This window comes from Primulina eburnea, chromosome 14 (genome assembly GCF_022965805.1).
Source record: "Primulina eburnea isolate SZY01 chromosome 14, ASM2296580v1, whole genome shotgun sequence".
Classification (NCBI taxonomy): Eukaryota; Viridiplantae; Streptophyta; class Magnoliopsida; order Lamiales; family Gesneriaceae; genus Primulina; species Primulina eburnea.
Genome location: NC_133114.1, coordinates 17,243,617 through 17,258,954, shown reverse-complemented (window position 1 = coordinate 17,258,954; position 15,338 = coordinate 17,243,617). Strand labels below are relative to the sequence as shown.

At 31.6% G+C, this 15,338-nt stretch overlaps 1 protein-coding gene across 2 annotated transcripts; it reads left to right on the top strand.

The window, feature by feature from the left end:
- The first annotated feature begins 7,078 nt into the window (after positions 1–7,078).
- LOC140812243 (transcription factor bHLH130-like) lies at positions 7,079–10,481 on the top strand. 2 transcript variants are annotated; one of them, XM_073170468.1, is made up of 6 exons: positions 7,079–7,874; positions 8,432–8,748; positions 8,830–9,003; positions 9,364–9,429; positions 9,903–9,971; positions 10,065–10,481. In XM_073170468.1, exons 1-6 carry the CDS (start codon positions 7,445–7,447, stop codon positions 10,110–10,112), a joined length of 1,104 nt encoding a protein of 367 aa, XP_073026569.1. In that variant the 5' UTR covers positions 7,079–7,444; the 3' UTR covers positions 10,113–10,481. The 2 variants fall into 2 exon arrangements, with proteins under 2 accessions (XP_073026569.1, XP_073026570.1); XM_073170469.1 differs by lacking the exons at positions 9,903–9,971; positions 10,065–10,481 and adding an exon at positions 9,531–9,848.
- Positions 10,482–15,338: the final 4,857 nt, after the last annotated feature.

Below are 15,338 nucleotides of genomic sequence, written 5' to 3'. Positions count from 1 at the left end.
TCATTCACAATGAGTAGGATATCATCAACATAAAGTATTAGGAATGTAACTGCACTCCCACAAACTTTCTTGTACACACATTATTCCTCAAGATTATTAACAAAACCAAATTCATTTATAGTGTTGTCAAATATGAGGTTCCAGCTTCTTGATGTCTGCTTGAGACCATATATTGATTTCTGAAGTTTGCATACCTTATGCTCACTTCCTAATGATGTGTATCTTTCAGGTTGTGACATATAAATATTTTATTTAATGTCTCCATTGAGGAATGGAGTCTTCACATCCATTTTCCATATTTCATAGTTGTACTATGCTGCTATGGCTATTAGTATTCTATTAGACTTAAACATAGCAACTCGAAAAATGTTTTATCATTGTCAATATCTTGCATTTGAGTATAACTTTTTGCAACCAGTCTTGCCTTGAAATCCAATACATTCCTATCTGCCACAAGCTTTCTTTTGTAGATCCAGTTGCATCCTATGGAAATGATTCCCTCAGATGGATCCACTAATGTCCAAATTTTGTTTGTAAACATAGAGTCCATTAGAGACTGCATGGTTTCAAGCCATTTGGATGAATCAGGATCAGATATTGCTTCTTTGAAGTTCATTGGATCACATCCATCACATGGCTCATCACGGACTTGTTCATGAAGAAGCGTATATCTAGAAGGTGGTCTAATAATCTTATCAAACCTTTGTACTTAAGTACTAGCTTTGAGGATTAAGTTCAACTTCTACGGTACATAGAGTATTTTGAATTTCTTCAAGTTCTTTCATCTCAATTTTCTATATAATAGAAATTCTTTCTCTAGAAAAGTTGCATTTCTTTAAACAAACACATTTTGTTTCCTTGGAATGATTGAAACAGTATCCAACAGAATTTTTTGGATATCTCACAAAGTAGCTCAAAATAGATCTACTATACAATTTATCTCTCACTGTCTGCTTTACGTAACTAGGACATCCCCATATTCTTAAGTACGAATATTTGGGAGTTTTTCTCATCTATATCCCAAATGGTGTTTTATCCACTGCATTTGTATGGACATTATTCAACAACATTGCCGCTGTTTCAAGCGGAAACCCCAAAACGATGTAGGCAATTCCGTGAATTCCTTAATATATCGAACCATATCCATCAAAGTTCAATTATGATGTTCAGAAACACTATTCGATTATGGTTTTGATGGTGGAGTCCACTGTGAGAGAATCTCATTCTCTTTTAGATAATTCAAGAATTCAATACTCAAGTATTCTCCATCTCGATCAGATCGAAGTGTCTTAATACTCTTTTCTAATTGTTTTCTCCACTTCTGATCTGAATTATTTGAACTTTGCAAATGTTTCATATTTGTGTCTTATTAGATAGACATACACATACCTCGAATAGTCATTAGTAAGGGTAACGAAGTAGAATTTCCCATATTTTGTGCTAATACTTAGGAGGCCACAAACGTCCATGTAGATCAAATCCAGTCGATCATGTACACATTTCACATTTACATTAAAGAGAGTCTTGGTTATTTTTTTCCTTTTAGTCAGGGCTCACAAGTAAATAGATAATTTAAGGCTGATAAGTCAAGCATGCCTTCTCCCACCAGTTTGTGCATGTTTCTTTGGAAAATATGACCTAGTCTAGCGTGCCATATTTGTGCTGGATTTGGATCATCAAATTTTTTTTGTTTGTTGTTGTTTTCATATGTGCTTGGATATTGTTCAAGGAATATCATTTAACTTTAAGTTGTAGATATCGGTCATTAATTCGTCAGTTCCTATCGAACATTCATTCTTATAAAATTGCAAACATCTTTAGCAAAAACACACTCGTAGGTGAGTGGCGAATTCCATACAATCCACTAGACGTCTCAATTGCACCTAATCTCGCTATCTTGTGACCCTCGCGGAGTCGGTAAACGAGTGAAGAACAATCCTAGTATGTAGAGATTCTGTGTTGTCCCGAGTCATAAGGAGAAATGATGTACAATTATAACCATATACTTTTCCTCTCGATGAAATAACCATTTGGAAATTCCGATTGAGGGTTCTTCGATATAATCATCAAATGATTACCCATCTGCATGATTGGACATCTCTATGTCCTTATCATGAAACATGATGCTAGTCTCAAGCTCAAATGACTTGGTTTTAGGCGGCTAAATCGACTAGGAACGAATTTAAAATATACAGTGTTTAAAATGAGTTTTAAGATCGAAGTACGATTTATTTGTATTAAAGTATAATCAAGGTATTTATCTATGTTGATTGAATTAGTATACAGATAAAGTAAAACGAAACCATGAAATTTTAATTATATTAAAATAAAAACTGTTTATTACAACTGAGTCAATAAATTCCTTAACCAATCGTTGACTTACAAGGCATATAATTTAACAATATGATCAACTCGTCCACGAGCAAAACAGAGAATAAGCAATTTTTCATAGAGGAGAAGAATACACAATTCATCTGATGATTCTTCCGGTCGTACATATATACCTTTCTCAAGAGGATTATCAATCTTCTTCATAATCCAAAGCCTAGAAAACTTTTCGGAGCATATTCCTAGGCTTCAAGACCCTTGAGACACTGTAAATAGGTATATCGAACATATTTGAAAGGGCTATCATAAGTTCTCATTTGGCTACTAGAGCTCTTTCATTCTTCACTCCCTTAGCGTAGTCGCTGATTTGAAGCGTCAGTAGTTTTACATCTAGCACTCTTCGAAGCCTCTAATATTTTGTTTGTGACGCGGATGACAATCCATTAAAGCATTTCCTCTTTGAGTTCGCAGGAGCGACAACTCGGCATCTGAATCCAACATTTCAGTGTTCTCCTGATTCTCTCGAATTCAGGTACACTTCTATTTGGCTACATCACTAATTTTGAGAATATAATCATTGTCCCACTCTACGTTTCGATTGCTCTTATAGCATACATGACTTTTGATAAGTAATAAAAAAACCGTCAACTGTTTGATCATAGGTCTTGTTATTTGAAAATTATAAGTATTTTTGGTCATTTGGAAAATAAATTTTTCTTAACTAATTTCTAAGGTTCTAAAATGCACGAAGCATCTCGAAGTGCGAATGTCGAGCTCCAAGCTTTTCAGGCTTAAGCAAGATTGATACGGGCTTAAGCATAAAAAACCGTTTCTGATTTTTACTGTAGTTGTAATTATATCAAACCAATAAATAGATGAAATAATGCATAAATATGTTAAATTTAAATCTAATGCATGAATTCTCATTTTTATAAAAGCATAAATTCTCAAAATTACAATCGTTATTTGTTTTTGTAAATAGACCATATAAAAAGAAAGTAAATATTGGTCAGATCATTGTCAATCATGCTTAATCATAATTAAAATAATATCTAAATTACCTAATTTATTATTTTAAAATAAAAAGATATACCATAAATTTTTTTAAAAAAATTTATAAAAATTTAATAAGAAACGCTTAATCACGCTTAATCTGATCAAAGTGTAGTTGATCGTTTTTTCCCCAACTTTCCTGCTTAATCTGGTCAAAGTGTAGTTGATCGTTTTTTCCCCACTTTCCTCCAAAGCGAAGCTTTTTTACCACGCTCCACGCTTAATCGACGTCTAATCGTGCTTTTTCAAACACTGCTAATTTCTACGTTCATGTAACATAAATCAGTTTCAACCCCAACCTAAAATGCATAGCCGTCAGGAAAATTAAATGTGAACTCAATATGCGACTTATCAATTATCATGTGAGCCAAGACTTTTCAATGCATATATGCTTCAATTTGGATTGCTCTAATTAACTTATAGCAAGGATTGATGAACAAAAGCATGGCAAGTGGCAACCTTCCTCCAAGTTTTTTACGAATTTTAGATAACGTACATTTTCAATAAAATTTTAATTCAAATTATAACATAAAAATATAATCATAAAATATTCATAAAATTAAGATCATATAAAGTATATACTTACAAGCAATCACATGAAATTTATCGTTTATTTCAGTCCGATTTATTTCAGCCCTCTCCATAAATTTTACGAAATCCAAAAAAAATATTATATCACATTGACTTTTTGCACGTTACAATTATTTACATGCTTTAATAAAAAATAATTAACAAGTGGATGAAGGTTAGCCACGACTGCAAACAATAATTTTATAAAAAAAATATATTAATATAATGTGAAAAAGCTAAAGTCAAGTACCTCTATAAACTTAAAATAATTCTATGTCAAATGATTATTTCATTAAAAAAAAAACTCACAATTAATGGAATCTCAGACAATACAATAATATCAGCAAGCTACAAATTCTGTCCTAAAATTGGTTGCGACCAACACAAAATTCAAGCATTTCACAGCTGTAAGTTGCTGTATTTTCTTTATTTAAAATACAATATATGCACTATATATGTTGAAAGAAAAAGTGTATTATTGGCAGTATTACTCTAAATAAAAAATAAAATAAGATTCTCATTTATAATTTTAAATCTACGTCAGATTAAATTAATTGGTACTTCAGTTATCAGTCATTTTTTTCTCTGACTTTTATTTGATCTTCCTTCAAAAATCTGTTATCTTGTAATAAAGTTTTAAAAAGTATATTTGATGATAAAAAATCTAAAAAGATTCTTATTTTATTTCCTTTGATGTCATCTATACCATTGATAAATAATGTGTCATTTTTCAAAAGGTGTTCGAATCTATGGCATAAGTGGACGCTTAATCAATATTCAAGAGTTTGATTCTCTTTACCAATATATTTTTGGGCAATCTTTTCACATATGACTTGCAGTTTGGTTTACTTGACTAACGTGATTTACATATTCTTGTGTTAGTATGATGATTTATCCAGAGCATATCGAAAAACAACATTTTAGTAGCTTAAGAAAAATTTACAAAGTCTAGAATAAATGGATAAGCATCTCACAAAATTTTCTTCTTAAATATGAGTAGTTGTGAACTCAAATGATGTTAGTAGCTTAAATCATATATTAACCTTCAAAATTCAGTAGACAACTTAAATAAAGGTGCATAATGATTCTAGCATAACTTCGCGAGCCAAAGTGAAAAGCACTAGACTTAGATCAGTATAGCGATAAAGTAAAGTTCAACAAAAAGTAAATCACACAAGAGTTGTTTCTGGAAGTTCGAAGGGTGAATCTTTCTATGTCTCTCGTTCTTTTGAGTTCAGAAGGTTTCCATTAAAAGACATTGGTTTTAGAATTTAATAAACATCTAGTTCAATAGGAGTCATATACTGGATACTGAAACTCTTAACAACAACTTCTAAAGGAAATCTACAAAATTTCTAAGCATAAAGCTTTATGTCAGTTTCAAAACTCACATCAATATAAGATGTAAAAGTTGAAACAATTTTGAGTGTAAATTCAACGCAAAGCGTCTGTGAAAATATTTGATATATCTCCTAAGCATGTGTTAGAATGTTTTCAACAAAACTTTAAATCTTTGAAAAAAAAATAATAGATTGCAAATTGATCGAGAGTTTAGAGTACATGGTAAATCTTGAAATGATCTTTTATAGATAATTTCTGACGTTGAGATTTGAACAATTATAATCCAGTATTTTATAGATGATTACTAACAAAATAATAATAGATTCCACGCATCATTCGTCATATTCCAAAAATAGTATGCAACAATAAATGTTTGCGACGCAGACATTGAACGATCATAATATTTTTGCTTGTATACCATGAACAATTGAACATTATCTGAAAAAGTCGATTTGTTGATAAAATTTCTTCAAAGTTAAAGGAATAAATCTAATATTGTTTATTGGCCGATTATATAATTAAGTACACTGTAGAAATATCTTATCATTAAATGAGATTGTCTTTTCCAGTTCGGTAGATTTAAATCAGTTCTTCTGAAAATATTATGCGTTGAATTTATGTTATGTATTTTTATTTTTAAAATATATTTACTTTCAAATTTTTATTCATTCGTTTATAATTCCAATAGATATGAAAAATAAAAAATATTTGAGTCTTAATAGATATTATCTACTTATTTTTAATTAGATATTATCCTTCGAATATATTATTATTGGAAGACATATTTATATCATTTTGCAATCAAATAATAAAATTTAGATTCTAGAGATGATAGTATATATATATATATATATATATATATATATATATATATATATATATATATATATATATATATATATATATATATATATATATATATATATATATAAACATCTAAAAACCCCTTAACAAAGCCAAATCATAAAAATTATATATTTGGTTGTTACAAGAAGATAAGGATTAAAGAATTATGATTTTGACATCTTTACCATTAACAAAGACAACGAGGGTTAATTTTTTTAAGCTATATATGTAAGGTAAAAATTTGTGTGAGACGGTCTCACGGGTTGTATTTTGTGATAAGCATCTCTTATTTGGATCATCCATAAAACAAAATTAATTTTTATGATAAGAATATTACTTTTTATTATGAATATCGGTATGATTGACCAGTTTCACAGATAAAGATTCGTGATACCGTCTCACAAAAGAATTGCTCATAGATGAATTGATATGTAATTTATTTAAAATCTATTGTTTTTGAAAAATCATTTAACACCAAAATTTTAATATACATGCAAAATTTTAATATACATGCAAAATTTTAATATACATGCATGCTTGCATGTATAGACTATAGTGTGCCTGATACTTGTTATGGGTAAGATTAAAAATAGTTTATCCTATGTTTTTATAAACTCAAAAGAATTAAAAAGGATAAAGGTAATGAGGTAAATCTAAATTGATACCAAATAAATGATGCTGAGGTGATAACAGTATATGAGATCCTACTTATGTGTGCACTACCCTCATTTCATTTCAATGGATAAGACTTGTCACACATATAATTTTTTTAAAAAAAGAGTCATATATATGCATGGACAAATCTTGGCTATCCATCCTATCATGAGACAATGTCCACATAGGTAGGATGAAATAAATCGGTGAGAATATATTAATTTAAAATTTTCTATAAATAATATCATTAATTAAAACGTCATCAATGGATTTGTGAAAAAGATAAACCCACCAAAGGGCAACAGTGTGAGGCAAATGGAGTCAATAAATACTAAATAGAGATCAGTAAAGTTTGAGCAAATCTGATACCCTTTCCCTTTTCGGGCGCTGTTGGTGGATTTGCAGAAATAGCAAGAAACAGCCTTTTTTCACTGTAGATTCTTGTAGGAATTTAGTACGCCGTCCCCCCTCGAATTCCGCCATGTTTCTTTCTCTTTCGAGAAATTAGCTGAAATAAAGATAAGGGAAAGGTTTCCATTTTGATGCTTCAGTACTCAACCCAAAGCTTCCAGTCTCTCGAGCTACCCGATCTTGAAGCCGCCATTAACGTTGACTTAGTGATTCTGTACTTGTTATATTAAGCCCAAGAAACATGAGCAGAAACCGCAGTGGCAGTATCAGTAGCAGTAGCTTTCTTTTCCCGAACAACAGCAGCGATATCAAGAATATGTCAGCCGAGAGGGAATTCTTGAGGAGCAAAGAATCGATGGTGTCGGATTTGTTTGGGAATCAGCAAAATCCAGAGCAGTGTTGTGGGTTAGCGAGGTATCGAACTGCTCCGGGTTCGTTTCTCGCGACCCTTCTGGAATCCACTGCGGACAATAACAGTGGTACTGGGGATGATTCTGAAGCTCTGTTTTCTGCTTTCATGGATAACGGGCGTTCGATGAAGCAGGAGATTGGCGGGGATTTGGGCTATGTGGGATCTTATTCTGTGGGAATGGAAACTCAAGCTCAAAAGCTGAATAATAATGGCTCAAATCTTGCTAGGCAAACGAGTTCTCCTGCTGGATTTTTCTCTGGTAGGTTTGTTAATTCATTTTCTTGAGGTTTTATTTTTCGTTTTTGTTTTGGGTGCACTTCTCGCTGGATTTGCTTGTTTTGTTCATTGTCACTACTCTGTTTTCACATAATTGTGCTACTAATTTTTTATTCTGTATCTCAGGATATACAATGAACCCATATGAGAACCGGAATAGGCAATACTATTTTCGAGCAATTCATGATTTGTGCTTGTTTTTTCACTTTGTCATTCGTTGCCGGAATTCAATTAGGTCAAGAAAATTTAGAACTTGGAAGATGACCTACTGGCTCCGCCACAGATTGGTTCTACGTTTAAATTATCTTGTTCAAGTATTACCAACTGGATTCCTTGACTGAGAAACTCAAGATTCCTGTTTCATGCAGACGGGAGTTTGGTGGGAATTGGTGGTACAAGGGGTGATAGATCACATTTCAAATGGAAATGTTTTTATTTTTCATGTATAGTTGCTACCCTGTGTATTATCAGATCATAATATTCAAAATAGGCATAAGTTGTGTGTACTAACACTGGCTAAAACATGTGTTTTCACCTCAGGATTAGGTTCAATGGGAGGGGTGGGAAATTACAGAGTCCAAAATCACGCAGAACCCAATTCGTCAAGAGGTGTGAACAATCAAATCAACTTTTCATCCTCCCCATCTTCAACCTCAAGATTCATGCCCACTATACCAGAGAACTGCAATGAGACTATAGTCGCGCGTAGCTCCGAGGACAAGCGGTCGGGACACAGTTCTCACATTATTGACAGCAGAGAATACGAGCCGTGGAACGATTCCTCTTTCAATGGCTTGAAAAGAACTCGAGATGGTGATTTGAAGATGTTTTCTGGTTTCAATGGATTGGAAAATCAGGTCGAAATTTTGTCTGCTTTCCATTCCCTTCACTTTTTATTTGTGGTTTATTGTATTCTGATTGTCATTTTTTTTAAACAGAATGAGGAAACTAGGAAGAAGTCTCCACGTTTAGTTCATCATTTGAGCTTGCCAAATACATCTACTAGTACGGCCGAAATGCAAAAGTTCTTGCACTTTCAACAAGACACCGTCCCTTGTCAAATCCGGGCCAAACGAGGTTTTGCCACTCATCCAAGAAGTATAGCCGAACGGGTAAATATCCTTTTGCATAATATAGAATCGAGCTTTTCATGTGGTTGCATTTACCCTTTTGCATAATATAGAATCGAGCTTTTCATGTGGTTGTACGAACATATATAGCGATAGTATTTCAAATCTTTATACCGTACAACCATCCAAGCCATTAAAAGATATTTTCTATCAATAACTATACAACTCAGGTATTTTAAATCATACAATAGCCTAAGTGTTCGGGTTCAATCATCATACCATATACACATACAGTGCAAGCATTTGTTGCTCTCTGACATAAATCATCAAGATTTTCTAAAGATTAGATGTAAAACTCGTCAAAATTTTGATGGTGAAAACATATTTTTCCTGGTTTTGTAGATGAGACGGACCAGAATAAGTGAAAAAATGAAGAAGCTGCAAGATCTTTTCCCAAATATGGACAAGGTACTTATTAAATATCGTAGTCCCGTTTGTTGGAAATACACTAGCAAAACCTGGTCATGTGCACATCTTGTAAGGGGTGACATTTCCTGAATATTTAACAGTGACACAACCACAGTCAACTGCCGCTTATGTGTGGCAGATGTGCGTGCACCAGGTGATCTTCACCTGATACCTCGATACTCCTGAATCAACCGTATATGTCTACGGGGTCGGATACAATGTGTTGGTTATCCAAGTGCTGGGATTTGTCCGTGCTTGAAAGATGCATATCAATCCGTATAGCATGGACAAATCTGCATATTGGTGATCAGATTTCGTCCAAAAATTTTGCTGAACTTAGAATTTGATGAAAATGGTTAAATTTCTGTTGGTCGGACTAAACAAAATTTGATTTTATTGAATTCATTTTCAGATTAAACTTCCTTTTTGTTCTTTTTTTCTTAATTTTTGTTTGTAATGTTGTTGATTGGCAGCAAACAAATACATCGGATATGCTAGACCTGGCAGTTGAGTACATTAAAGACTTGCAAAAACAAGTCAAGGTAAGAAAACAAATAAATCCCTTTCAAATGTCACCTTTTCACATGAAATGTCTCATCCATCATTTTCTTTTCATCTCATCCATCATTTTGTAGACACTCACGGATACGAGGGCTAGGTGCATCTGTTCACGAGGAACGTAAGCGACAAATACTACAGCGACTTAGTCGTCTTTTTTGATAAGAATGCATAACTAATGCAACGGTGCTGGACAAGAACATAACGATGATGTCGATTCATAGCTACCCGACGCGCTCTGGTTGCAATATTCTACTGAAAATACGAGCATATTACGTGACTGTGTGTTTAATTTAACCAGGTAAGTTGTGGAATTTGCAAGACATCTATACTATATGGGAACTTGAATTGGTTCGCAGATACACTATGATTGTGTATATTATGTGTTGGATTTTCGGTTCTAACAAATAATAGTTAGCAACCAAGTGATTTTCTAAATGATGGAAAGTGAAACAAATTATATAAACGAGATTGAGAGTGAGTTAATTTAGTTATTTTTTTTATTATTTTCCTCGTTTATATATCTATACTATATTATTAAGTGTTATGACATGATAATAACAATCTAAAGAGGACGTCAACTTTTTTTTTCCAATTTTACCCTTATATGATATTAATATTATACTTTTATTTTTTGTTTTTTTTTTTTAAAATTTCAACACACTTTTAGTTTCATTTTTTTTATTTCAATCATTAAAATTTCAATTTAGTTCATCCGTAATTTGTCAAATTTCGCTTTAGTCCATCGATAATGATAAAAAAAGATTGTACACATACGCATCGCGTGTGCAGAGGAACTAGTATATTTTATAAATGTGCACAGTTCTATTTAAAACAAAATTAGTCAATCAATGTAACTATTTATATGTCACTTTAAACAAATATTTTGATTTAAATCTTGTATATATTATCCACTCAATATGTATATATTGAGTGTGTGTGTCTAAATATTTATGATTATTTTTTTCACATAATATGAAGTACAAATATTTTTTTAGTATCATCGATTACATTAAACACTTGGTCTAATAGATTTATCTTAGCTTTACCTCTACCATGACACAAACACCTACCTCTACCAATTTCTATATAGTTACCTAAAAACAAATATCATAAAAAGGTGAGTCAATGCCAATATGTTCATTATCAATCATATGCAGAAATCAAGTTATTTATCAACTCATATCATAATATTATAAATTAAATATGATCATTTTTCAAATAATGCAAGCATCTTTTCTGCGAAATCAACAACAATAATAATCATATTTATCTGTATATATTAGTATCACCAATAGTTTCAATCAATCATACAATCATATCAATAACTCGTTCCAAATATATTATCTTTTTACAAAAATTAAACTTCATGTCGCACCAAATACATCATCAACTGGTTGCCAAATGTATTAACAAATCAAGTAGATGCATCATCCGTCGAATGGCCCAGATGAATCACATGGCATCCACATCATATTAAGCCGTATACATCATCCACTTGCTCTGTCAGAGCGATAATCATATTATCTATATTTATCTCGATAAACACATAATTACTGTTATATACATGTCACTCATTTACAAAACTCATACAATTACAAATCATGCAATCGCTCTATTACTACAACTCAATTTCTGTTGATACAATCTCTAAATTTAAGTAATTTACTATGCTTTCTTGAAAATAAACAATCTGATTAGTTAAACCAACAAAATATTAATGTTTCTTTCTCCCAATGTTTATCTCACAATGTCATATTGCTCGATTGCACATAGAAAGACAATTTTAAATGAATTTGTATCACTAATTTTATAGTTGTAAGATCGAGCGCTGCTTTAACAAATGTTATAATTGATGGTAACGGTACAACTAAAATCTTTTAAATCGTACAATAGCTCAAACAATATGTTTCGATTGCTTTACCCAACATGGACAATTATTGCACCCAACAGTCTCCCTCCCAATAATTGCACTCCTTGCAATTAATGAGAAACGAACCCCTGACTTTGGCTCGAATACCAATTGTAGAATCGAGCGCTTGCCGCTTTATCAAAAACTATAGTTTTTGTTAACGGTGCAACCCAAATATTTTAAATCATATAGCAGCTCCAGCATCACGTTTCGATTGCTCTACCTAGTATGAACAATCATTACACCCAACAATAGTCAATAGTTCACATTAAAAATATTTTTGATATTAACAATGAAATTATCATAATAAATTAAAAAATTAAATTTTAGATTTTTTATTCATTAAATATTATTATTATTGGTTTCAAGATTTTTAACAAAATATTGTTCAAATGGATATGTGAAGTTTTTTGGTTTCGCTCACTATTTTTAATGTATTTTTATTGGATTACTTGTATGTTGGGACTAGGGACGAGTATTCGGTTAATTCGGTTACAAACCGAACCGAATTAACCGAAAATTTTTTGACTAACCGAACCGAACCGAATTTTCACAAAAACCGAATTTTCACAAAAACCGAATTAAAATCTGTTATTTCGGTCGGTAACCGAATTAACCGATTTTTTTAAAAAAAATTAAAATTTTAAAATTTATATATATAATTAATAATTAATATTCTAAAAAAATTAAAATTTTAAAAATTATATATAAAATTAATAATTAATATTCTATTTTAATCATAAGAAAACACTTTATTCATAAAAAAATTAATTATAATATACAATATTAAATATAAAAATATTATAAATTATATTTAAAACATAATAAAATAAAATTAAAATTATTTATTTAATAATTCGGTTAATTCGGTTAAACCGATATTTTTTTACAAAAACCGAAACCGAATTAACCGATATTTGAAAATTTCGAAACCGAATTAACCGATTTAACCGAACCGAATTTCCGAATTAATTCGGTTCGGTCGGTTAAATCGGTTTAACCGAATTTTTGCTCACCCCTAGTTGGGACTACTTACTCACTCATTCTCGATTATATATGCTTTATTTTTTTTGTTGTCTCGAATATAGAGTCCAATTTCTTTAGAGGCATTTTTTACTAATATACTCCAATTAGTTAAGTTTCTGGAAATATGGACAATTTTTTTTATATAAATTAAATAACGATAAAATAACAAGTTTGTTTGCAAACATTAATTTTCTTAATCTGTGTGATCTCAGCCCTAGACAATATCTATATGCATGTATACAGCCCCTAACACGCTAGATCTAGCGGCCCCCTTTCACAAAACGCAGCAAAACATGAGTTACATGCATGAATGAACATATTTCGTAACAAAACGATGCATAAACGTTGCTATAAGGTAGATCTACGAATTTTACATGCAATTATTCGAAAATATAAGGGGGGGAATTGCGAATTTTCCTAGAAATAATAGGATCCAATCACTAATCTCGATAAAATTTTCGGGAAAATAATGATAGAAATCCTTTAAGCTTCGACATGAATGGATTTAAAAGTGTTCTCGTCGCTGGAAGGATAATCATTCTAGGTGTAGCTACCTATGCATTGCTGGATTCGGGAGCTACATACTCTTTCATATCCCAAACTTTCGTCAAGTGGCTGAATATTATACATGAGGATATGAGATTGAGTTTTAAAGTTTCTATTTTTTCCAGATCAAATGGTCACTACAAGCATTGTGAAGAATCTAGAGCTTCGTTTACAAAGAGATGTAGTTCAGGCAGATCTCATCGTACTCCCTATGCATGAATTCGACGTTATACTTGGCATGGATTGGTTGTCAAAAGCTATCTATTTGGGACGTAGGTAATAATTAGTTTTCATTGCAGAAAGAATATTGAAGAATTTTAACAACAAGAAGAGCTATCAATAACAATTAAAATAAGTTATTATTGTTGAAAATATGTTTTGAATGTTGAAAATTAATAGTTGAATATTTGAATGTTGAAAATATGAGTTTTAAATATTGAAAATTAGTGTGTGATTATGTATGTAATGATGAATTTATTTTTGGATTATTTGCAAAGAAATTCTATAAATAGATCTCTCATTTGTGAAGAAAATCACAATTGAGTTGAGAGAGAAATATTATAAAGTGTGTAGTTTGATAATTTTGAGAGTTTGATATTTTTACTATTTTACCATAAATTTTTACTTTTCCATAACACGTTATCAGCACGAAGCTCTAAAAGTCCTCCATATTTTTCCATGCTCCAAAACAAAAGAAAAAGGTAACAAAAGCAATAATATTTATTTTACTGTTTATTTATTTATTTTGTATATATTTAATCTATAACATAATGTTATTATATAATAAAGATCATAAATAATAATAAAAATTCAAAAACTTGTTAAAAAATCCTAGGAGGGATATTAAGATGACATCCCACACTCCCGGTAAGGGATACAACAAGTATAAAAGCCTATAAGATTTTTAAACAAAATAACTTATGACACATCGTTATAATAATGTGATATGATACATAATTATTTAAACCCGACGAATATTATATACACCATATTATTACCATAAAATTATACACATACATACATTTATTTTTTTGTACACCAACGGGCATAAATGGTAAGAAAACGGCTAGTTTGTGCCCTATAAATATGATCTCACAAACACATTCAATCACTCCAACTTTCTCTTCTTTTCTAAAAATTATTCTTCATCAAATTTTCAAAGAAAAAAGAAGATGGTTTTCTTAAGGTTATTTTTAAATTATAATACTCACGAATCTTGTATTTATCTAAGAATATCCTCTTCGTGTGTTTTCTTTATTTTTACGAATGCTTGTACTTGTTGTTTATCCATTACTTTGTATTGCAATATTCATTAACTAATAAAATGGATCAAAATGTTTTTTAATACCACCATGTTAGGGATGTAAATGAGCCGAGCTGTTCGCGAGTTTTTCGGATCTCGGCTCGTTAAAAAGCTCGTTCGGGCTCGTTCGTTAAGCTTATCGAGCCGAGCCCGAGCCTTATTTTGAGCTCGACAATTTTGTTGAGCCGAGCTTGAGATTAATGATGTTCGGCTCGTTAGCTCGTGAACATGTTCGATAATAGGTTCGTGAGCTCGAGCTCGAGCTCGAGCTCGGCTCGCTTAAGTGGTTGATGGGCGAAAAAAACTGGAAATATCAGCGACGGTTTAGTACTAAACCGTCGCTATATAGCGACGGTCTGCATTAAAACCGTCGCATATTAAATTAAGCGACGGTTTATTAAAACCCGTCGCTATTATAGCGACGATTTACATCAAACTGTCGCTATAATAGCGACTGTTATGAATAAACCGTCGCCGATTAATATAAGCGACTGATTTTAGCAAACCGTCGCTGATGGCAACGGTTTTGGGGTTTAGGGTTTAGGGTTTAGTGTTTAGGGTTTT

Excerpts from the sequence above, each read along its gene's own strand:
- LOC140812243 (XM_073170468.1), top strand. The coding sequence starts at position 7,445 with ATGAGCAGAAACCGCAGTGGCAGTATCAGTAGCAGTAGCTTTCTTTTC. Across the intron at positions 9,430-9,902 it reads TTTTCCCAAATATGGACAAG|CAAACAAATACATCGGATAT; the intron begins GTACTTATTAAA and ends GTTGATTGGCAG. Across the intron at positions 9,972-10,064 it reads ACTTGCAAAAACAAGTCAAG|ACACTCACGGATACGAGGGC; the intron begins GTAAGAAAACAA and ends ATCATTTTGTAG.